At 44.4% G+C, this 25,790-nt stretch overlaps 1 protein-coding gene across 1 annotated transcript; it reads left to right on the forward strand.

Annotated features, from left to right (window-relative positions):
• The first annotated feature begins 1,136 nt into the window (after positions 1 to 1,136).
• On the forward strand, positions 1,137 to 20,513 carry LOC142258996 (uncharacterized). Its single transcript, XM_075331535.1, has 3 exons — positions 1,137 to 1,303; positions 1,387 to 1,500; positions 15,974 to 20,513. The coding sequence occupies exons 1-3, from the start codon at positions 1,171 to 1,173 to the stop codon at positions 17,350 to 17,352; spliced, it is 1,626 nt and encodes a 541-aa protein (XP_075187650.1). The 5' UTR covers positions 1,137 to 1,170; the 3' UTR covers positions 17,353 to 20,513.
• Positions 20,514 to 25,790: the final 5,277 nt, after the last annotated feature.

Raw genomic sequence — 25,790 nt, forward strand, 5'->3', positions numbered from 1 at the left:
CGTAGCCTTTGTGTTTCCAAAATAAATAACCCCAAGCTTGCTAACCTGTCCTCCTATTGCAGACCTTCCATTCCTTTAATGGTCGCTCTTCTCTGCACCCGCTCTAGTTCAGTTATGTCCTCCTCATTCACTGGAGCCCGAAATTGTGCAGAATATTGTAAGTGTGGCCGCATTAGTGACTTGTATATAGGCAAAACTGTTCTTTTCCGGAGCATCTGTGCCTCGTTCACTACATCCTATTATCTGCCTTGGCAGCAGCTTCCTGGCACTGGTTGGTTTTCCTGTCCACCCACGTCTTTTTCAGTGTCATTATTATGCAGTAATTTTGCAAATATTTAAAAAACAATTGCAGTTTAAAAATCAGCCCAAAAAATCTGGAAAACTAAAAACCTGCAAACAGATGAATATTATAAAATAGTCACGTGCCATACATATCAAGTAAAAGCCGCTTCTTAATATTATTGGATCAAGAATCTTCATTTCGGTTCCTGCAGCCCCAAAACCATGAATTGTCTTCTCCTTCATGCCATACATGTTAGTGTTATTTCTGCAGCCAGTGATCGGATATAAAGTCTCCAGTAATTATATTACTATACAGGATTCTTTATGATGTTACATCGTCATCTTCTCCCCATTCAGGTCCCTACAATATCGAATCCTCTCAGTGGACATCTTCTATATAAGAGAATTCTCCTAATTACCCCATCAAGGATGGATATGGACAGGGACAAGATGGTGGAGAGGATATTACACCTCACCCTAGAGATCCTCTTCCGGCTTACTGGAAAGGTGAGAGATTCTGATGATGTCACATTACATCATTCTTATCTATGGGGATAACAGATGGACAGAACTGGAGAGGTGAGGACTCTGGAAATGTCTGGAGTGAGATTTATTACTGTGTCTCTCCATAACCAGGATTACACAGTAGTGAAGAAGACCTCTAGTGAGCGCTGTCAGGCCCCTGTGTCTGAGGGATGGGGAAGATCCCTGAGCCCAATCACGGGGCCTCCACCTCACCCCCCGATACATGAGGACATCAATGACCAGAAGATCCTAGAACTCACCTACAAGATGATTGAGCTGCTGACTGGAGAGGTGACACTGCTGGGAATGCTGGGACATTATACAGTAACGCTATTAAGGGATCGGGGGTGACGGTATCATTGTATGTGTCAGGTTCCTATAAGGTGTCAGGACGTCACCGTCTATTTCTCCATGGAGGAGTGGGAGTATTTAGAAGGACACAAAGATCTGTACAAGGACGTCATGATGGAGGATCCCCAGCCCCTCACATCACCAGGTAATAGACAGGACTAAATACACACGGCCTATAATTATCTGTATGTAAGGAATGAATTCAGTCCCTGTATGTGTCTCCGCCAGTTCTATCCAGTAAGAGGACAACACCAGAGAGATGTCCCCGTCCTCTTCTCCCACAGGACTGTAACCAAGAAGACCCCGATGTTCCTCAGGATGTGTCTCCTCCAGCTCTATCCAGTAAGAGATATCTACTCATGTACTTGCTGCACTAATTTTGTGGTTACATTTTTAGGCTTTCTGCTCTGTTTTTTTTAGCTGTATTTTCTTTGCTTCTGCTTCTTCTGCTGTTTGTTTCTAGTCCCTTCTCTATGTTGTTATGAAGGCAACTCAAAGACCTGCAGAGGGTTCATGAATACCCCGTTTCCCTAAAAATAAGACCTACCCTGAAAATAAGCCATAGCATGATTTTATGGGATTAAAAATAAGTTTTAGTTACAGTCAGGGCCCGCGTTGGGAGGTGTCAAACTGCACAATTTATCAAGAACCCCAGTCTCTTAGGGTCCCCATCAGTTGTATTCTGAGGTTGATTGTTTAAGGACCTTTGATGACTTCAAAGTCATGTGACATGATGTAACCAAAGGTCTCTTATTTGGAGGAGTCTAAACTGAACAGGACACAGGCTGGCATGCAGGACTGGCATCAGGGGAATGGGAGAGCAAACTGGGCAATTTCATAGGGCCCCCATTCTCCTAGGGGCCTCAGTGTTTATATGCCAATTATAGGACTGCTTAAGGACCTTTTTGACATCATGGCATGTGACCAAAGGTCTTTTATTTGCAGGAGTCTACAGCTGAAAAGGAGACGGGTTGGTGTGTGTGTGTGTGTGTGTGTGTGTGTGTTAGTTAACCAGCTTTGACAAAATAGGCAGAGCTTGGCCAGAACAAGGGGGTGATGCCACCGCGTCTTTACATCTTAATAAACTGCAGTGTTCCCTATGCCAGAAATCTCACTACAGTGCCTGATGTCATTTTTCAGTGTACAGTAACAATCTTGATGAATTGGGGCCCTGATGTTTATCTTCATAGACCGCAAGACCCTGCTACGGTTATAAAGCCTAAGGATAGGTCATCAATGTTACACACCTGGACAACCCATTTAAATATCCAGCATCGGTCTCTAACAGAGGCGGCTCTTAGCCTTTTAAACTTGCATGTCCATTTTTGACAGCATCGTCAAAATGGAACTCACACATACCAACTCCTGTCTGCGCCCTGTGATGCGATTGCGGGACGCTGAAGAGTTACTAAGTTCCCCATCACTGCTGTATTGTTACTCTTCTCAAGCTGAAAATAGAAAATTAATTACAACTAGAGATGAGCGAGTACTGTAATATTCGTAATCGCTATAATCGTAACGAGTACTTTGTAATATTCGTGTATTCGTTCTGAATAGGGAGTACAGTGCAAGTCAATGGGAAATGCGAATAATTTTCTGCTGGACCTGAGGCCTGCGACACACATCCGTGCCGCCGGCACGTGTTTGTCATTTTTTACATGTACCGGCGGCACGGAGACACGTACACCAATGCTACCCTATTGTAGCAGGCACACACACGTAAAACCACACGGAACATGTGTCCGTGTGCGTTTGTACGTGTGTGCGTTTTTCAAAGCGCTGACATGTCAGTGTTTTCTCCCGCAGCACGGGTGTCACACGGCCCGCACCCGTACCACACGGGTGTAGTGTGGATGCGGTCCCGTGTGACACACGCCGGAGAAAACACACGTGTCAGTGAAAAAAAATAAACATTTACTCACCTTCTCCAGCCCTCCTGTCTCTGCTGCTGCTGCCTCTTGCTGCTGACCACCGCTCATTAATCTCATAGAATATTCACTTCACTGCCTGGCAGCAGCAGCAGCGGGGAGACGGCAGGGCTGGAGACCGAGGATCAGCACCACGGACAGCAGCGCGGACTGCAGGAAGAACCAGGTGAGTATGTTAATTACCGGTTCTACGTGTGCTATCGCGGATATCACACGTAGAACACACGTGTCCCGCACGTACCAGAGACACGTACTTACTTGCACGCAACACGCAGGGGAAATACGTGTCTCTCAGCACATGCGTGATTTTCACGTGAATGTGGCAGAGGCCTAACAGAGAGGTCTGGGGGCCTGAGGAAAAGGATGAAATGGATGGGAAAGTGATGTAACTGAATGGGGAGAGCCTGGAGGATATGCCTGAATGCATTTCTGACTCACATATGGTTTCTGGGAACAAGGATGTCACAGTATTACGCCACTTTTACAGATGCACAAGAACACTTACCACACCTAACCTAAATTGCCTTTTACAGGCCAGAAAGGTTGATAAACAGTTTTACCTGCATAATCAATTGTATATAAGGCTAAATAAACCAGAGAAAACAAAAGTCCCCTTTAACTTTTGTTCACATGTAGTGTTTTTGACTTTTTTTTCTTTTATAATTGGGAGGGGCCTGACTTATGCATTTTGTAGGTCCCTGTGCCATACATAATTTCTAGTTCGCTATTCCCCAGTACTTTACAAGGCCACCTAGAACGCGTTTATTGGTATCTTGATCATTCACTTGAGAGGTCTCAAGTGGTCCTGTAACATACAGTGCAGACCAAAAGTTTGGACACACCTTCTCATTCAAAGAGTTTTCTTTATTTCATGACTGAAAATTGTAGATTCACATTGAAGGCATCAAAACTATGAATTAACACATGTGGAATGAAATACTTAATAAAAAAACTGTGAAACAACTGAAAATATGTCTTATATTCTAGGTTCTTCAAAGTAGCCACCTTTTGCTTTGATTACTGCTTTGCACACTCTTGGCATTCTCTTGATGAGCTTCAAGAGGTAGTCACCGGAAATGGTTTTCCAACAGTCTTGAAGGAGTTCCCAGAGATGCTTAGCACTTGTTAGCCCTTTTGCCTTCATCTCGATTGGGTTCAGGTCTGGTGACTGTGGAGGCCAGGTCATCTGGTGTAGCACCCCATCACTCTCCTTCTTAGTCAAATAGCCTTTAAGCAGCCTGGAGGTGTGTTTGGGGTCATTGTCCTATCCAATCTACAATTTTCAGAGTCATGAAAATAAAGAAAACTCTTTGAATGAGAACGTGTGTCCGAACTTTTGGTCTGTACTGTACGTCTTGGAGGGACTCCTGTACATTTGGGCGGTCCCTCCCTCATTGAGACTCAGATGATGGAATACATATTCCATAGCAGTTTACAATGTGCCCATTGTAGCGTTGGACTTCATTTCATTCTGCGGCCCTCAATTCAAGTTTTCAGAGGGCCTGCAAGTGTCAGGAAAGCTGAGTTTGGTGAGGGCCCTGAGGTGGCCCAGTAACATACGTTTGGGAGGGACTGTGCTCACTTATACATTTAGGCAGTCCCTCCCCCATTGAGACTCATATGATGGAATACATATTCCATAGAAGTTTACAATGTGCCTATTGTGGCACTGGGCTTTACCATCCTCCTCAAATTTACCGGTCTGGAATGTGAACGTGTGTAAGCCAGAATAGCGAGAGCAGATATTGTCTTGGATGGCAGACAACAAGGTTTCTTTGCATTTTTCAAGCAGCAACAAATCTTCCATGACCACACAGTCTACTGTGGATACACAGAAGGGTGGCCCATCCAATCTTCAACCTGGTTCTCCTTCCTCCCCCCATCATCAGTCACATGAGACATATTACCCCTAGCTTGGCCACTCTGAGGATCTGTTTTGTACATATCCTTTGGTTGGCTCTGGCTTCTCACTGTGCAGCATTGAAGAGTGACGGGAGAAGGTGGCGTGCGTTGATGCGCAAGTATTTGAGGACCTACAGCCAGAAGAAAGCCACTTTGAGGAACTTGATTTACTGTCTCCAGAGGTGGAGGCTGCTGATGATGAGACACAGTTTCCATCAGGTCCGCCTACAATCTCAACTGTGAAGGAAAATGAGATGGAAGATGAGGTGGTCGATGATGAGTCCACTGATCCAACCAGGACCGTTGACATGCATAGCCAGCACAGCAACACAAAGAAAGATGGATATGTCCACCAACACAGGCACCAAGCGGTAGTGGTTTGCCCAGAGTGAGAACTTGGTCAACTGTTCCGAACTGCACCCCCACTGTGGACCAAGTCAGGGCAAGGAGGCCTTCAGCCGCTGTCTGTTAGTTTTTTTATCTGAAAGTCCTTCAGAGAAAAACATTGTAATCTGTAGCATCTGCCATCCAAGTTGAGCAGAGGCCAGGGCAAAGGCAACCTGAGCACAACCAGTGTGCAGACCCACATGGCAGCCAAGCACCCCAGTAATAATAATAATAATAATATTTTTTCTATAGCGCCAACATATTCTGCAGCGCAATTCAGAGGCACATATCTAAGCAGGTAACAGTTATGAAAAATACAATAATTATAGCAAAAAAAAACAAAAAAAGACAACCCTGCTGATGAGAGCTTACATCTACAATGAAGTGGTGGAAGAGACAAGGTACAGGTGCTCATTTCCAATGACAAGCCAGCCATCTCAAAGAAATGGATGATAGATAAAGGTTGCCTGAACCAGTCAGCCAATCTTTGAGATACTTTTGGGTGAAGTTTGATAGAGAGTTATGTTGTGAGAAGTCGTGGATGGACTATTAGGAGTGTGATAGGCCACCCTAAAAAAATGCGTTTTTAGAAAACGTCTGAAGCTGAGTAAGTTGTGGTTCGTCTTGGTTTCTTGGGTCGGAGCATTCCAGAGGATTAGTGCAATTCGGGAGAAGTCTTGGATCTGGGAGTGTGAGGTTTGGATTAGTGTGGATGTTAGTCAAAAATTGTTTGCGGAGCATAGAGAACGGGTAGGGTGATAGACAGAGATGAGAGTGGAGATGTAGGGGGGGTGCCGCACTGTGGAGAGCTTTATGGGTGAGAACAAGCAGTTTGAATTGGATCCTGTGATATATGGACAGCCAGTGCAATGACTGGCACAGAACAGAAGCATCTGAGTAACGGTTAGCCAGGTAGGTGACCCTGGCTGCGGCATGAAGGATGGACTGTAGAGGAGAGAGTCTAGTTGGGGGAAGACCGATTAATAGAGAATTGCAGTAGTCAAGGCAGGAGTGGATCAGGGCCACAGTATGGGTTTTTGTAGTTTCCATGGTAAGAAAGGAGCGGATTTTAGAGATGTTCTTGAGTTGCAAGCGACAGGAGCGGCCAAGAGATTGTCTGTAGGAGGTGAAGGAGAGATCGGTGTTGAGCATAACCCCCAGACAGTGAGTCTGCTGCCTAGGAGTTATCGTGGTACCACACACAGAGAGGGGAGGTTAGAAGATGGAGGGAATAGAAGTAGTTCAGTTTTGGAAAGTGAAGTTTCAAATAATAAGCAGAAATGACATTGGAAACTGCAGACAGACAGTAGGAGGGCAGAACACCAGGGTACTAAATTTGTGTTTGCGGGTCAAACCACTGCCATGTCACCTGTGCTACGTCCTTCACAATCTGCTGTCCAGGAAGCAGGCACTCATACATCCTGTCCACAATCTGTGATTGCACAGACACAGTAAACATTAACCACATCCACTTCCTTGTCCCAGCAAAGTGTCCAGTTGTCCGTGCCTGAGAGCTTTGAAAAGAAGCGTAAATACCCAGCCACGCACCCACAGGTACAAAACCTAAACTCACACATTGCCAAATATCTAGCCATGGAGTTGTTGCCTTTTAGGTTTGTGGGAACGCAGTGTTTCCATGATCTCTAGACTGTGGCTGCCCCAAGATACAGTGTTCCCAGCCCCCACTATTTTGCCCGGTGTGCCGTCCCTTCGTTACACAAGTACGTGTTTTAAATAATCTCAACCGTGCTCTGACCAACGCCGTAACCGGGAAGGTCCACCTAACAACAAACACGTAGACAAGTTGTTCTGGACACGGATGATAAATATCTGTCACGGCACACTGAGTGAACCTGGTGGAGGCTGGGATAGAGTCACAAACTGTAACATCACACATTCTACACATGCCAAGAATAGCGAGCCCAACTTCTACCAGTGTTTCCGCCTCATCAAATGCCACTTCCTATCTCCCCTCCTCCTGCTCCTCATGTACCGTACTATTTTGCGAATAGTAACAAATACACTCGCTCATCACTAATTACAACAATCAGTAAACGCTGTAAAGAGAAAAATTGATGAAAATGCCAGATGTGCTTTTTATGCGCACTACTCCTCCCTGATCAGTCGCGCAGCAGCAGGAACTGGGGAATGGATCGGATACAGGTGAATTGTCACATAGGAACTAATAATTATTTATTACATGTGGCTTTAACTATTTTATTTTTGTCTTTGAAAAAACAACATCTTTGAAATTGTCTATGTTGTGGATCAATGTAACAAGGAGATTTTGCAGGTTTGGCGAACTGTTATGGCGGCGTCAGGATCTGTTGAAACTACACTTTGCCTGCTAACTTCTCTGATGTCTGTGTTGCAGCGCAGGGAGACTCAGGCGTCTAACTACAGCCTTAAGTAGGCTAGCAAGAGTTAATCTCTGCTGGGCTGCTTGTTAATGTCTTTGATTACATGCTGTAGAGGAGAAAGTATCATTCACTCCCCTCCTGTATATGCTGGCTGGACTATTTCATTAATGCCATTTATAGTTTACCTATACTGGTCTGGTGAGGTGTTGTGATCCAGACTTACGAATAGTTGTTGTGCATTATTACTATGAGCTGTTGTGTTGTTAACCCTTGTTGTCTTTTTGTTGTTGCCTTCTTGCTCCTGCTTTTCTCCTTAGTCTCTCACTGTTTTTTTCTGTGAGTTTGCAGTGTGTCTGAATTTTGTTTTTTCCATCTGTCTTAATCTGTTTCCATTATACTCCTGCCCCTTCCTTCACTAGGGAATAACAGATTAGATCTGGTCAGGAGAATAGTAAGGCACAAGACTAGAGTTGAGCGTGGTTCGTGGTTCTCCAGTTCGCGGTTCGAATGATTTTGGGGGGTGTTCTAGATCGAACTAGAACTCGAGCTTTTTGCTAAAAGCTCGATAGCTCGAGTTTCGTTCGAGAAAGGTTCTAGCAGCAAAAAGCCAAGCTAATTCCTAGCTGGCTTTTCGCTGTAATAGTGTAAGTCACTCTGTGACTCACACTATTATGAAATTTCAGCGTATAGTGTGCGGGGACAGCGCGTTCAGATCGCTGCTGCTGGGATAATGGCGATCGCCATTTTTTTTCTTTTTTTTCTGTTCTTCCTTCCCTAAGCGCGCGTGTAGAGGGGTGGGCCAGCATGTCAGCCAATCCCAGACACACACACAGCTAAGTGGACTTTTTGCCAGAGAAGCAACGGCATGTGTCATAGGATGTCCATGTCACATGTCCTTGCATTATAAATACGGGCATCTGCCCGTCAGGACGCCGTTATCTGCCTTCTGCTTCTGGGTGACAGTCACCGCAGACGCATCGCCTGTCGCCGATCCTGCTGTGTACGCTCTACACACAGCGCTATACAGAATAGGGATAGAAGTTTCCTTCAGCCCTTTTAAGGGCTAATTACAGCTGGCTCAGAGCCATAGGTTACATATTTACATAGTTACATAGTTACTAAGGTTGAAAAAAGACCTAGGTCCATCTAGTTCAACCTTCCTCCACCAGTTCTACATTTGGTCACTAAGTCATTTATAACCAACAATGTTGTGTGTACTGAGGAAATCATCCAGCCCTTTTTTGAAAGCTGTTATAGTATCTGCCATTACTACCTCTTGTGGTAGGGCATTCCACAGTCTGACTGCTCTAACTGTAAAGAACCCTTTCCTATTTAGCTGTCGGAATCGCTTTTCTTCCACTCGCAGTGAGTGCCCCCTGGTCCTTAGTATTGTCTTCGGAAGAAATAAGTCATGTGCCAGTCCTTTATATTGACCACACATATATTTATACATATAAATGAGATCTCCTCTGAGACGTCTTTTTTCTAAGCTAAACATATCTAACGTTTTCAACCTGTCATCATATGGGAGGCCTTCCATTCCTTGTAGTAGTCTAGTTGCCTGCCTTTGAACTGACTCTAACTTCTGAATGTCCTTTTTAAAATGTGGAGTCCAGAACTGGATCCCATATTCCAGATGTGGCCTTACAAGTGATTTATAGAGGGGTAATAATACGTTGGGATCGCGGGATCTAATCTCTCTTTTTATACACCCTAGAATCTTGTTTGCTTTTGCAGCTGCTGCTTGACATTGAGTGCTGCTGCTCAGCTTATTTGTAATGAGAATACCCAAGTCCTTCTCCTGTTCTGTAGTCCCGAGTTTACTTCCATTTAATGTATATGCAGTTATAGGATTACTCCGTCCTAGGTGCATTACTTTACATTTATCAACATTAAATCTCATTTGCCAAGTATCTGCCCATTCTGACATCTTATTCAGATCTTTTTGTAATATTATACTATCAAGGTCAGTTTTTAATAACCTAAATAGTTTGGTGTCATCAGCAAAGACTGATACTTTACTATCAATCCCATCCACAAGGTCATTAATAAAGAGATTAAAAAGAATTGGTCCTAGCACAGATCCCTGCGGCACCCCACTGCTGACTATGGCCCATTTAGAGAATGTTCCATTTATGACTACTCTTTGTTTCCTATCTTTTAGCCAATTCCTTACCCAGTTGCATATAGTTTTCCCCAGTCCTTGCTTCTGGAGCTTTAGTATAAGCCTATTATGTGGTACAGTATCAAATGCCTTTGCAGTGACAGTCAGGTCCGTGGAATCAGTTTTTAACAGCTACAGATAAGAGCGTCTGTGTAGCTAAGCTCATAGACTTCCTTGCTGCATTGCATTTCACCATTAGGAGGGATAGAAAGTGAGGCTTCCTTTCCTCTACACTGACCCACAACCCGGCCACTGTACCCTCCTGCCCTTTTTAGCAAAGCCATTTTAATTGCAGAGTGCTGCCAGTTAGTGCCATCCAAAGAGTGGCTGCTGTCCTCCAATATTGTGGCACCTGTGCCACGCTAGTCCCAGCATCTCTGCATTCTTCCCTCCTGCACATTTTTGCAAAGCCATTTTAATTGAAAAGAGTGCTGCCAGTTAGTGGCATCCAAAAAGTTGGTGTTGGACTTCATTAGTGTCCCACTGGTGCCAAGCTATTTCCATCACTTCTGCATTGCACCCTCAAACTCCTTGTTACTAAGCCATTATAATAGCAAACACTGAGGAAACTTAGTGGCATCCTAAAAGTGGCTGTTGGACTTCATTAGTGTCCCACTGGTGCCAAGCAATTTCCAGCACCTCTGCATTGCACCCTCAAACTCATTTTTACTAAGCTATTAGAATAGCAAACTGTGCTGCCAGTTTAAGGGCCATAGTTGCATTGTCGGGGATAGTTATTGTTGTTTATTCTGCTGTAAATAAAGGTAGACCACCGCTGCAATCTACACCACCTCTCAATTTTTACTACCACATTTTAAGTGCACAATCTTGTCTCAATCAAAATGAGTGGCAAAATGACAGATGCTGGTGGAAAGGTGAACAGGCGTGTTGGAAAAGGAAAAAATGTTTGTGTCCGTGGGGAAGGTGGCAAAGCTCCATTAACATCTGCTGAATATAGGCCATCTACCAGCAAAAGTAAGATGTCTACTACTTTCCGTGGACAATCCGATGTGCTCCCTTTTTTACGGACACGAAGAACTGGAACAAAGGTAGATGTTGCCCAAAAAAAGAAAATGCTTGAATGGATCTCAAGTGGTCCAACAAGTGCCCTCTCCTCCACCTCAACTACCGCATCCAAAAATCACCAGTCCTCTGAGTTGTCATCCCAATCACACTTGCTTTCTCCCAGCTCTCAAGTCTCCATCCGCCCTGCACAGTATTGTGGAACAGAGATGGCTGAGTCTGCAGAGCTGTTCAGTCACACTATAGCCTGGGAATCGGGAATCAGAGGTCTGCTCCCAAGCTACAGTGAGTACAGACCAGGAAATGGTCTGCAGTGATGCCCAGAACCTTTGTGACTCAGATTCAGGCCATGAGGAACAACTTTCTGAGCATAATGTTGATCCTTATTCACAAACTGTAACACCTGTTGTTATAGACAATGAGGAACATACTGATGACGATGAGACGCAGATACCAGATTGGGATGACAACTTAAATATTCGGTCAGGGCAGGAAGAGGCTCGTTCTGAGGGTGAGGGGAGTGCAGACACAACAATTGATTAGGAAGTTCTAGATCCCACCTACTGTCAACCCACAGTCAGGCACTCGAGGAGGTCAACAGAGGCGGTGGAGGAGGATGCAACTGACGACGAGGTTACCTTGCGCCTTCCTGAACAGAGGAGGAGTACTGGTAGCACGTCTACAACTGCATCCTCAGCCACCACTCTGCCTCTGAGCACTAGTCGGGGGGGCTCAGCAGGTCACATGCCCTCTAAGCCTTGCCTAGCCTGGTCCTTTGATGACCTTGCAAAGGATCGCCCAAATCATGTGATCTGTAAAATTTGTCGGGAATCTGTTAGTAGAGGCCAAAACATCAGCAGTTTGACAACTTCTTCCATGAATCGTCACATGAATAAATATCATATGTCCCAGTGGGAAGCTCACTGTGCTGCAATGCGGCCTAGCGGAGCGGCCCATCCACCGCCTGCCCCTTCCAGTGCATCCGGGCGCTCTTCATCTTCTAGGACTGTGGGGACAGCTGTCACACCTGGTTTTCCACGCACAACTTCCACCACTGTAACCGCAACAGGTAGTTTGCTTGGTAGGTTGTCAGTTGGTTTGGAAGGGGAAACAAGTGCGTGTGTACAGCTCTCTCAGACATCGATAGCACCAACGTTGGATGAAGGCAACATCATGTCTACGCCTGCACTTTCCTCACAAACCTGCATTTTTCCAGGGACACCCTACTCAACACCGTCTACACACAGCAGCCAGATCTCTGTCCCTCAGATGTGGACAAATAAAAGGCCATTTCCTCCGACCCATGACAAAGCTAAAAGGTTGACTTTATCCCTCTGTAAGCTCTTGGCTACCGAAATGCTGCCTTTCCGCCTGGTGGACACACAGGATTTTAGAGACCTTATGTCTGTCGCTGTGCTCCAGTACCAGATACCCAGTCGCCACTACTTCTCTAAGAAAGGTGTGCCTGCGCTACACCAGCATATCGCATACAACATCACCGCTTCCTTGAGAAACTGTGTGTGTGAACGGGTGCATTTCACCACCAATACTTGGACCAGTAAGCATGGACAGGGACGTTACATGTCGCTGACTGGGCACTGGGTAACTATGGTGATAGATGGTGAAGGGTCTGCTGCACAAGTCTTGCCGTCCCCACGACTTGTGTGTCAATCCTCTGTCTGTCCAAGTTCCTCCACTGCTTCTGCCTCCTCAACCTTGTCTGGGTCCTCCACCTCCGCCCCAAACCTGCCTGGTCAGGCCACCAGCGTTGTAACTGCGCAGAAGGAATCACGCACCCCTCATTACTATGCTGGCAGCAGAGCGTAACGGCATCAGGCGGTCTTTATCTTGAAATGTTTTGGAAATAAGAGTCACACAGCGGCTGAGTTGTGGGCAGCTCTGGAGACTGAGTTTGGTAAATGGTTGTCTCCACTCAACCTGTAGCCTGGTAAGGCCTTGTGCGACAATGCTGCAAACCTGGGTGCGGCCCTTTGCCTGGGCAAGGTGACACACGTGCCTTGTATGGCTCACGTGTTGAACCTTGTTGTCTAGCAATTTTTAACACACTATCTCGGCCTAGATGGCCTTCTGAACAGGGCACGAAAACTGTCTACTCACTTCCGCCATTCAACCGCCGCAGCTGAGCAACTTGCATCGCTCCAGAAGTCTTTTGGCTTGCCGGTTCATCGCCTGAAATGCGATGTGCCGATACACTGGAATTCGACTCTCCACATGTTACAGCGACTGTGGCAGCACTGCCGAGCCCTGGTGCAATACGTTATGACGTATAGCCTGGGCCAACGAGATGCAGAGGTGGGGCAGATCACCCTGATGGAGTGGTCTCAGATCAAGGACCTATGCACCCTTCTGCACAGTTTGACATGGCGACGAATATGTTTAGCGCTGACAATGCCATTATCAGCATGACAATTCCAGTCATTTACATGCTGGAGCACACGCTAAACACTATTCGGACTCAGGGGGTGGGACAACAGGAAGGGGAGGAACTACAGGAGGATTCATATGCGCAAGAGACAACAACATCACCAAGGTCCAGATGTTCATCATCACCAAGGCGGCAGGCATGGGACCATGGGGGACAGGGATCAACAAGGGCGCATGGTAGCAGGCGAAATGTTGAGGAAGGTGCAGGAGAACATGAAGAAATGGAGGACGAACTGTACATGGACATGGAAGACTCAGCGGATGAGGGAGACCTTGGTCAAATTTCAGTTGAAAGAGGTTGGGGGGAGATGTCAGAGGAAAAAAGAATGGTTAGCACCTCTATGCCACAAACACAGCGTGGACTTTGTCCGCATGGCTGCGCCAGACACATGAGCGCCTTCTTGCTGCACTACCTCCAACGTGACCCTCGTATTGTGAAAATTAGAAGTGATGATGACTACTGGCTTGCCACACTATTAGATCCCCGGTACAAGTCCAAATTTTGTGACATTCCAGCCATAGAAAGGGACGCACGTATGCAGGAGTATCAGCAAAAGCTGTTACTCGATCTTAACTTGGCTTTTCCACCAAACACCCGTGGTGCACGGAGTGAATCTCCCAGTTGTAACTCGACAAACATGGGACAGTCTCGTCATATTCAACAGTCTACCCGTACCAGCAGCACCGTATCTGGTGCTAGTAACAGCAATTTTATGGAATCTTTTCATAATTTTTTTAGACCATCCTTTGCAAGGCCACCAGAGACAACAAGTCTGACACATAGTCAACAGCTGGAGAGGATGATACAGGAGTATCACCAAATGAACATCGATGCCATGACTTTGCATTGAAGCCTTGCTCATTTAGGGCTTCAAATCTTGAAAAATGGCCAGAGCTCTCCATTTACGCCTTGGAGATCTTGTCATGTCCAGCTGCCAGCGTTGTCTCTGAACGTGTCTTCAGTGCTGCTGGGTGTGTGCTGACAGATAAGCGCACGCGTCTGTCCAGTTACAATGTGGACAGACTAACGTTCATCAAAATGAACAAGTCATGGATCCACAAGGAATTTACTACCCCTGTGTCATCCTGGGGAGAGTAAATGCTTGTGTATTTTGAATGTGCTTGATGCAAATGTACCTGTGAAGTGTACAACTGGGGCACAAGTACTGCCACTGAAGGGGTGTCTGTGTGGCCCAATTTTTGGAAAAAAGGGAGACTCCGCTTGGAGTAACCCTTGCTTGCTGTGTTTCTAAAAATGATCCAAGATGAACAGATCTGGGATCAGTAAAGACTTTGCTACCTATTCCGGTATCATCCTGGGGACAGTTAAGGATGGCGTATTTTTTAATGTGCTTGATGCAAATCTACCTGTGAAGTGTACAACTGGGGCACAAGTACTGCCACTGAAGGGGTGGGTGCCTGTGTGGCCCAATTTTTGGAAAAAATGGAAACTCCGCTTGGATTAACCCTTGCTTGCTGTGTTTTTAAAAAGGAGCCAAGATGAAGTCATGGTTCAGCAAAGACTTTGCTACTTAGCCCGGTGTTATCCTGGGGACGGTTAAGGATGGCGTATTTTTGAATGTGCTTGATGCAAATCTACCTGTGAAGTGTACAACTGGGGCACAAGTGCTGCCACTGAAGGGGTGGATGTCTGTGTGGCCCAATTTTTGGAAAAAAGGGAGACTCCACTTGGAGTAACCCTTGCTTGCTGTGTTTTTAAAAAGGAGCCAAGATGAACAAGTCATGGTTCAGCAAAGACTTTGCTACCTACACCGGTGTCAGTCAAGGGGAGAGTAAATGCTTGTGTATTTTTGAATGTGCTTGATGCAAATCTACCTGTGAAGTTCACATCTGGGGCACAAGTGCTGCCACTGAAGGGGTGGGTGTCTGTGTGGCCCAAGTTTTGGAAAAAAGGGAGACTCCGCTTGGAGTCCCCTTGCGGTCGGTGTTTTGCATGATTTTAGAAGGGCATGCCATGCCTATATCTGTGTCTCGTCCTCCTTTTCCTCGTCAAGCTGTTTTGTTTTCGCATGAGAATTTGTTCTTGTCACTTTCCAATGTGTTTGTGTTGTGTTGTGAGTTGTTTGTCACCTTTTGGACACCTTTTGAGGGTGTTTTCTAGGTGTTTTTATGTGTTTGTGATTACCTCCCATTGTTTCCTATGGAGTTCGAGTGGTTCGCCGAACCGAACGGGAACCAGACCTCGGTTCGGTGAACCGAACTTGAGCAGAACCACGACCGGTTCGCTCATCTCTACACAAGACTCTGGCATCTCCACTTTCAGGGGTAATTCAGAGGTTAGAGATAGCCTAAGGTCTCCTAGCATGAGCGACAGTATAGGAGCCCCCTGTCTCTTGTTATCCCGCAGTAACATTGTGATAGTCACTCAGATTATTTACTGTTTGACATTTAAGAGAACTGTTGCTACTGGAGGGATATCTTGGAGACAGGAATGGGAGGTCCGAATTAACGAAGATGTAACTCTTAGATCTCGAAATTGGAAAACAGATTCAGAATACATTTATTTCTAATTTAATTTCTGATGTTATGGCTTAAAAAAATTTCAAAATAATATTAAATAATAATAACATTGTGTTTATTTTTAGCAGATGACTGTATCGGGAGTTCAGATGGACCTGTAATATCTTCAGAAGTTAAAACAGATGATCAAAGTATCACACATGCTACATATGAAGAGCATGCTGTTGTGCCAGATATACCTTCAGTCCTTCCTAGGAAAGATCTATCACCTGTTCTTTTCAAACAAATCCAAAATTCCAATCATCAAAAAATTCACACTGGGGGGAAGCCATTTTCATGTTCAGAATGTGGGAAATGTTTTATTCAGAAATCAGATCTTGTTGAGCATCAGAAAAAACACACAGGGGAGAAGCCATTTTCATGTTCAGTGTGTGGGAAATGTTTTAGTCAGAAATTAGTTTTTGTTAGACATCAGAAAATTCACACAGGGGAGAAGCCATTTTCATGTTCAGAGTGTGGGAAGTGTTATATTCAGAGATCACATCTTGTTTCGCATCAGAAAAATCACACAGGGGAGAAGCAGTTTTCATGTTCAGTGTGTGGGAAATGTTTTATTCAGAAATCAGTCCTTGTTAAACATCAGAAAATTCACACAGGTGAGAAGCCATTTTCATGTTCAGTATGTGGGAAATGTTTTATTCAGAAATCAGAACTTGTTTGGCATCAAAGATCTCACACAGGGGAGAAGCCATTTTCATGTTCAGAGTGTGGGAAATGTTTTATTCAGAAATCAGTCCTTGTTAAACATCAGAAAATTCACACAGGTGAGAAGCCATTTTCATGTTCAGAATGTGGGAAATGTTTTATTCAGAAATCACATCTTGTTGCGCATCAAAGAATTCACACAGGGGAGAAGCCATTTTCATGTTCAGAATGTGGGAAATGTTTTATTCAGAAATCACATCTTGCTCTACATCAGAAATATCACACAGGGGAGAAGCCATTTTCGTGTTCAGAATGTCAGAAGTGTTTTATTCGGAAATCAGAACTTGTTTGGCATCAAAGATCTCACACAGGGGAGAAGCCATTTTTATGTTCAGTGTGTGGGAAATGTTTTATTCGGAAATCAGAACTTGTTTGGCATCAAAGATCTCACACAGGGGAGAAGCTATTTTCATGTTCAGAGTGTGGGAAGTGTTATATTCAGAGATCACATCTTGTTTCGCATCAGAAAAATCACACAGGGGAGAAGCAGTTTTCATGTTCAGTGTGTGGGAAATGTTTTATTCAGAAATCAGTCCTTGTTAGACATCAGAAAATTCACACTGGGGAGAAGCCATTTTCATGTTCAGAATGTGGGAAATGTTTTATTCAGAAATCAAGTTTTGTTGAGCATCAAAGAATTCACACAGGGGAGAAGCCATTTTCATGTTCAGAGTGTGGGAAATGTTTTATTCGGAAATCAGATCTTGTTGAGCATCAAAGAATTCACACAGGGGAATAGCCATTTTCATGTTCAGAATGTGGGAAATGTTTTATTCAGAAATCACATCTTGTTACACATCAGAAAAATCACACAGGGGAGAAGCTATTTTCGTGTTCTTAATGTCAGAAGTGTTTTATTCGGAAATTAGAACTTGTTGTGCATCAAAGATCTCACACAGGGGTATAATATATACAGCAGATAATCAAGGGGTCCTCAAAAAAAAACCACTAAGACAAAATACTCCATAAAATATATTTATTGCAAAAATTAGCAATCCCACAAACAGGAAGAAATCAAAAAACAATAGTACACAAGTGTGTCCCAAAGGGAATAAAGGGAAAGGCACAAAGGTAAACGCCCTAAACAGATTGTTCCATAACATAACCCCTAGGGAGGATTCTCAGATAAACATTATTATTTCCCGACTATATCCCTGTTAAAAATAGGATTGACGTGAATAATCAGCCCAGTACTTAAAGATTATTCAGAGAAGAAAAATGAGGTAAAATACATGGGTTTATTTAAAATTCAAAAATCATTAAAAATGATACAGTAAAATAATGCCTTGTTAGTGAAAGATTGAGTATTTAAAAAGAGTCCATTGTATCTTACATATAGCTGTGATGTCACGGCAGTGATGCTTCTTAGCAGTCTTCCATCAGCTTCCTTGTGAGAATGGTAGAGCCTTCTATCTCCCATGAGCCGTGGCCAGCTTATATACGGTTTTGCCTTGGCTATCACTCACCTACTCGTGACTAAACATGGTTCTACAGTGAGCTTCAGAACCCAATATACAACTCATTTCCAATCTTGGTTTTGCATGATGCAATTATTATCAATAGTTGAATATGAGCTTTAAGTTGTAATGGATATTTGCACATAGCTTGAAACACTCTCACGGCTTTACTATGGATATTTTAGCTCACCATATGTCCTGGCAGCCTGTAATGTATATGTCTCCTTGTCAAGGTTGCAACTAATTACAGTTCTAGCTAGGAGAAAACAGCCTTGAACTGTCATACTGAATAATTACCAACAGGTGGTCGGCCAGCTTTTTCAAAATCAATTCGTACTCTAAAATTTAACCCTGTACATTCAAACCATAATGGCTTAAATGTAAGATTCATTACAAATATTCATGAATCTTTATTATTTTACAATCCCCCCTGAAATGAATTTTTGAGGAATCCCTGGAAATCATAATTAATTTTCTCACTCATTCGTATCACATTCATTCTTTTGAAGATCCTGGGCCAACACCTTGATTGGCAACCAACCAACATGAAGCTTTTTGTCAAAGAGTCGTGTTTGCATCTTAGCATTTCTCTTAGGATATAATCTTCTTTCTTCATCTCTATTTTCATATTCTTATATATCTTTTGCACATTGCAATAACTTGACAGATAATGCAAACCAAAACTAATAAAAATATGATTATAATAGGAATAAATAAAATATTCCCTACTGCTGTCTTCACAGAAGGCTGTGACCAAGTTTGTACTGATTTTCAAAAACGTTTCCACCAAGTTTTACCTGACATTGCATTCCATTCGTGTTCAATATCATCCAGTTTACCTTGTCCACGCCGGAATATAATTTCTGCTTCCTTTAATTGTTTTGTTAATGAATCTAGCAATCCTTTATCCTTCTTTATTTCACTTGTCCAGATATCCCAAGGGAAATCTTTAATCTGTGATAAATTGAATTGTACTGGGGATACCGTTAAGTTTCTCTTTCCTATAGAAGTGATATTGAAATTTCCTTCCTTCTTTGAAATAGATCTCACATTTCATTCTATACAATACAATCCCATAGGTAAATTTGACTTATGTACACAAGTAGGATAGAAAGCAGAAACAGCTTCTGTCTCAAACATGTTATCACAAATCTTATTTGGGCTTACTGGGGTCACCAGATCATGTAGTGTCTGTACAGTCTCTATTCTGGCATGACAAGAGGAATGATTATGAAAACATGAATGATAGATCACCTTATCCTGTCCAGGTAAACACATCGCCTTAGAAGCAAAATGTAAACATGAAGAGATGTCTAATTGTTCAGTGTTCACTCCATCAAATGCAAAATCTGTGTACTGCAATTGATAAAACACTAATTGTGTATTACTGACAAGAACCCCCAAAACTGTTGCAGGAACAATCGTTCCTTCCCTTCCGATCACTGGGATTAGTGATGTTCCTACACAAATGTTTTGTTCACATCCTAACCACTTATTTACACACAAATATGTGTGATTTAATGCAAAATTATACTCTGCAGGTAAATTCCTCAGTATTTTGTAGGATTGTCCAGCAAACAGGTCCAAAATTTAAAAGTAAAAAATCTTTTCTTTATTTCATTGTAGTTAAAATTCCATTATGTCAAGTACACAAAGCATAGAGCAGGAGGACGCGTTTCGGATATCACATCCTTATTCTGTCTCTATACAGAACATAATGAAACAAGCCTTTTAACCTCATAACGATGGCCATACGACTTAAAGCGGCGGAAAAACAGGGTGCTTATTCTATTCCGACGCTTTAAGATGTCAGGCCGAAAAAAGCCTGTAGCACCCCCCAGCGACCAAAAATGTTGGGAATTTCAGCTACTGGGGGTAGCTGAGACCCACCCAGATTATGAGTCGGGGTGTTTTTTTTTGGACCCCGATAATGTGATCGCTGGTATACACCGTATACTGACGATCACGTAAAAAAAAAAGAAATGGCTGGTAAAACTGATTTCTTTTTCATCTGACGTGATCAAACATGCCAGATGAGAAAGAAATTTAAACTCCTAGTGCCCCCAATACCCCAGTACTGGAGAATACCACCACCCACACCACCCCCTCCGGAACATTCAAAATGGCACCGAAGCGCACCGAAAACTGCCGCCGGCTCTGCATTAATTTCCTTCCGATCTAAAGTGATCAAAGATTTCAGGTCAGAGGGAAATGTCCTCCCCCTGAACCCTCCTCCGGTACACCGGAGCCCTCTGGTCCGCCGGACCCCTCCGGTTTTCCAGAGATTTTCCCCCATCCGGAGCATGCAAGATGGCGACGCGCACAGCAGCACGCCGGCCGCTCTGCTCCTCTCATTTCTGTCGCATGTGACACGTCACATGCGACCGAAAAGTCGTCCCCAGGTCCTGCCAGGTCATACCCAATCACCCCCCCGTCACCCCCCTTCCCCCTGTCTTCCCCGGTACCTGGATGTTGCTCCGGTCCCCGTGATGATCCCTCCTCCTCTCTCTGGAAAGCTGGTGGCGCATGTGCAGACAGCGGCTGTCAGCTGGCTCCTTGCAATCAGGGACGCTGACTTCACTGCTGCTCATGCTGCTGTACTGTGGACCGGGGGAGCATGAGTGCAGTAATCTGCAGCCACACTCCTCACATGGAGGGCCTGCTGTTCTAGAAAATGGGGGGCATGTTCTCTGAGCGTGCCTCTCATATTCTGGTATGAGGTTACTGCAGGTCACTCTGCCCTAGGTTGGACCGGGGCAGTGTGAGTGCTGTATTCTCAGATTACTGCACCTACACTGCTCACATGAAGAGCTTGCTCTTCCAAAAAAATGGGAGATACGTTCCCTGAGCGTGCCCCCCCCATATTCTAGAAGGTCCAGAGTCGTCGTGGGACCTCCAAAATGGATTACAGTGGGACAGAATTTTTTATTTTCAATAAATTGGTGAGAGAGGGAATGTCTTGGGGAGCATTTTTTCAAATAACATTTTTTTGTTGTCTTTATTTTTTTCTATTACTGACTGGGTTCTTGATGTCGGGTATCTGTTTAGATGCCATGACACCACAATCCTCAGGGCTTGATGCCAGGTGACATTACAGCTGGTATCAACCCTGTATATTACCCCGTTTGCCACCACTCCAGGGCATCTAATGGATGCACCACTTCTGGGGCAGCTGCAGCCTGCAATTTTTAGGCTGGGAAAGGCCAAATAACCATGGCCCTTCCTACCCTGATAATACCAGACCACAGCTGTCTGCTTTACCTTGACTGGTTATCCAATTTGAGGGGGGCCCCAGATATATTTTTTTTAATTATTTCAAAAAAGCCTGGGGTGACCTCCAAATTGGATCACCAGCCAAGGTGAAGCTGCCAGCTGTGGTTTACATGCTGCAACCGTCTGCTTTACCCTAGCTGGCTATCAAAAATGACCCCACGTCATTTTCTTTAATTATTTATTTATATTTGAGCAAAATACAAGGCACAACACAATGAAAGTCACTAATGGGCACCATCTTAGAATATGCAGGGGGTAGGACATTATATATGTGTTAGACATCTATCCATCCATCCATCCTAGCTCTTTAGGCTGTGCACCCACAATCAAGATTTGCAGCGTTTTGGATGCCGAGTGTTGTCACTGCGTCCATAACGCTACGTTGTGCAGTACAAGCACTGCGTCCTAGACACAGTGTCGCTGGATTGTGGGCAAGTAGCCTAAAAGTGAGAAATTTGGCGCTACAGCAACATTTTTGTGAAGTACCTGTAGATTCAAAATTCTCACTGTACCCCTGAATAGAGTGCTTGAAGGGTCTAGTTTCCAAAATGGTGTCACTTGTGGGTGTTTCTGCTGTATAGGTGCCCTAGGGGCTCTGCAAATGCGACATGTTGCCTACAATTTATTTCAACTTTTACAAAATTCAAATCATGCTCCTTTTGTTTCGAGCCCTACTTTTTGTCCAAACAAAGGTTTTTTAGCCACATGTGGGGGTATCAGTGCGATAATAACAAATTGGATAACAAACTGTGTGGTCCATTTTTTGGTCTTTCCTCTTGAAAAAAGGAGGAATTTGGTGCTAAAGCAACATTTTTCTGAAAAAAATTTAATTTTCAATATGATTACCTAAAGTTATCAAATTCTATGAAGTACCTGTGGTTTCAAAATGCACACTATACCCCTAGATAAAATCCTTGAGGGGTCTAGTTTCCAGAATGGGGTTACTTGTGGGGGAGCTCCACTGTTTAGGCACCTCAGGGGTCTCCAAACGCAACAGAGCGTTCGCTAATGATTCCTGCCAATTTTGTAGTCAAATGGCGCTCCTTTCCTTCCAAGCCCTGCCATGCACCCAAACAGTTGATTTCCATTACATATGAGCAGGGCCGGACTGGGACTGAAATTCAGCCCTGGAACTCAAACCAAAGCAGCCCACATGCAAAAATCGGGCCGCTCACCGGACCCCGCCGCTATAGTGGCGGCCGGCGGGTGGTGGCAGCCACAAAATAATTTTAAACAGCAGGCAGTGCGGGCAGGGCCGGCTCCAGGTTTTTGTGGGCCCTGGGAGGAAGAGTCCCAGTGGGCCCCATCCACATGCAGACACACACATACGTACACATACATATACATATTTAAAGACAAACTCACAAAAATACATATAGAACTGACACATCTATTCAGTCATATACACTGACATACATAGATACACATCATACATGCATACAGACACACACAGCTCTGCTGCATACATACACACATAGCTCTGCTACATACATACACACATAGCTCTGCTACATACATACACACAGCTCTGCTACATACATACACACATAGCTCTGCTCCATACATACACACATAGCTCTGCTACATACATACACACATAGCTCTGCTACATACATAGCTCTGCTACATACATGGCTATGCTACATACATACACACATAGCTCTGCTGCATACATACACACATAGCTATGCTACATACATACACACATAGCTATGCTACATACATACACACATAGCTCTGCTACATACATAGCTCTGCTACATACATAGCTCTGCTACATACATACACACATAGCTCTGCTACATACATAAATCTGCTACATACATACACATAGCTCTGCTACATACATACACACATAGCTCTGCTACATACATGCATAGCTCTGCTACATACATACACACATAGCTCTGCTATATACATAGCTCTGCTACATACATACATAAATCTGCTACATACATACACATAGCTCTGCTACATACATACACACATAGCTCTGCTACATACACGCATAGCTCTGTAGATACATGCACACATAGCTCTGTTACATACATAGCTCTGCTAAATACATGCACACATAGCTCTGTTACATACATAGCTCTGCTACATACATAGCTCTGCTACATACATGCACACATAGCTCTGCTACATAAACGCATAGCTCTGCTACATACATGCACACATAGCTCTGTTACATACATAGCGCTGCTACATACATGCACACATAGCTCTGTTAATACATAGCTCTGCTACATACATACACACATAGCTCTGCTACATACACGCATAGCTCTGCTACATACATGCACACATAGCTCTGTTACATACATAGCTCTGCTACATACATACACACATAGCTCTGCTGCATACATACACACATAGCTCTGCTACATACATACACACATAGCTCTGCTGCATACATACACACATAGCTCTGCTGCATACATACACACAAAGCTCTGCTACATACATACACACATAGCTCTGCTACATACATACACACATAGCTCTGCTGCATACATACACACATAGCTCTGCTACATACATACACACATAGCTCTGCTACACACATAGCTCTGCTACATACACACATAGCTCTGCTACATACATACACACATAGCTCTGCTACATACATACACACATAGCTCTGCTGAATACATACACACATAGCTCTGCTACATACATAGCTCTGCTACATACATACACACATAGCTCTGCTACATACATACACACATAGCTCTGCTACATACATGCATAGCTCTGCTACATACATACACACATAGCTCTGCTACATACATAGCTCTGCTACATACATACATAAATCTGCTACATACATACACATAGCTCTGCTACATACATACACACATAGCTCTGCTACATACACGCATAGCTCTGCTACATACATGCACACACAGCTCTGTTACATACATAGCTCTGCTACATACATGCACACATAGCTCTGATACATACATAGCTCTGCTACATACATGCACACATAGCTCTGTTACATACATAGCTCTGCTACATACATACACACATAGCTCTGCTACATACACACATAGCTCTGCTACATACATGCACACATAGCTCTGTTACATACATAGCTCTGCTACATACATGCACACATAGCTCTGTTACATACATAGCTCTGCTACATACATACACATAGCTCTGCTGCATACATACACACATAGCTCTGCTACATACATACACACATAGCTCTGCTGCATACATACACACATAGCTCTGCTGCATACATACACACATAGCTCTGCTGCATACATACACACATAGCTCTGCTACATACATAGCTCTGCTACATACATACACACATAGCTCTGCTACATACATAAATCTGCTACATACATACACATAGCTCTGCTACATACATACACACATAGCTCTGCTACATACATGCATAGCTCTGCTACATACATACACACATAGCTCTGCTACATACATAGCTCTGCTACATACATACATAAATCTGCTACATACACACATAGCTCTGCTACATACATACACACATAGCTCTGCTACATACACGCATAGCTCTGCTACATACATGCACACATAGCTCTGTTACATACATAGCTCTGCTACATACATGCACACATAGCTCTGTTACATACAGAGCTCTGCTACATACATGCACACATAGCTCTGTTACATACATAGCTCTGCTACATACATACACACATAGCTCTGCTACATACACGCATAGCTCTGCTACATACATACACACATAGCTCTGCTACATACATACATGAATCTGCTACATACATACACATAGCTCTGCTACATACATACGCACACGTGGCTCTGAGGGGCCCACACACGCGGCTCTGGGGGGCCCACACACACGGAACGGGGAACGTGGAGGGCACATACCGCTCAGGTCACGGTGGAGAGGGGGCCCACACAGCGCCGGAGAGAAGAGCTGTGCTGGGGGTCGCTGGCTGGCACTGCAACTCCTTCATCTGTGGGACTGAGCAGGCCGGTCGGTAGCTCCGCCCACAGATGAAGTTCAAACGAGGAAGTTTGCGCGCCTTAAAGGGACGGCGCTGCAGATTCCTGGCAAGGACTGCGGACCCCCGGAACTCGGCCCGGGGGCAGCAGAACTAAGGCGAGGGGGCCCCGGCCAAGGGGCACCAGAACTGACGAGGCCGAGTGGGCCCCCCCGGCTCTCCAGGGCCCCGGCATTTGCCCAGGTATGCCGCGTGCACTGCTGACGCCGGCCCTGAGTGCGGGAGAGGCGGAGGGCGGCCCCCCCACCCCTCCACCGGCCAGCCCACCGGGAGAAGTCCCACCCCTCCCGCCTGTCAGTCCGGGCCTGCATATGAGATATCGGTGTACTCAGGAGAAATTGCACAATAAATTTTATGGTGCATTTTTTTCCTGTTACCTTTGTGAAAAAAATCTACTTGGTTGAAGTAACAATTTTGTGGCA

This window comes from Anomaloglossus baeobatrachus (assembly GCF_048569485.1).
Source record: "Anomaloglossus baeobatrachus isolate aAnoBae1 chromosome 5 unlocalized genomic scaffold, aAnoBae1.hap1 SUPER_5_unloc_21, whole genome shotgun sequence".
NCBI lineage: Eukaryota > Metazoa > Chordata > Amphibia > Anura > Aromobatidae > Anomaloglossus > Anomaloglossus baeobatrachus.

Bases quoted from the DNA above. Each gene is read 5' to 3' on its own strand.
- LOC142258996 (XM_075331535.1), top strand. From the start codon at position 1,171: ATGTGTCAGGTTCCTATAAGGTGTCAGGACGTCACCGTCTATTTCTCC. The intron at 1,304-1,386 runs GTAATAGACAGG...TGTCTCCGCCAG, and splicing joins CCAGCCCCTCACATCACCAG to TTCTATCCAGTAAGAGGACA. The intron at 1,501-15,973 runs GTAAGAGATATC...GTTTATTTTTAG, and splicing joins GTCTCCTCCAGCTCTATCCA to CAGATGACTGTATCGGGAGT.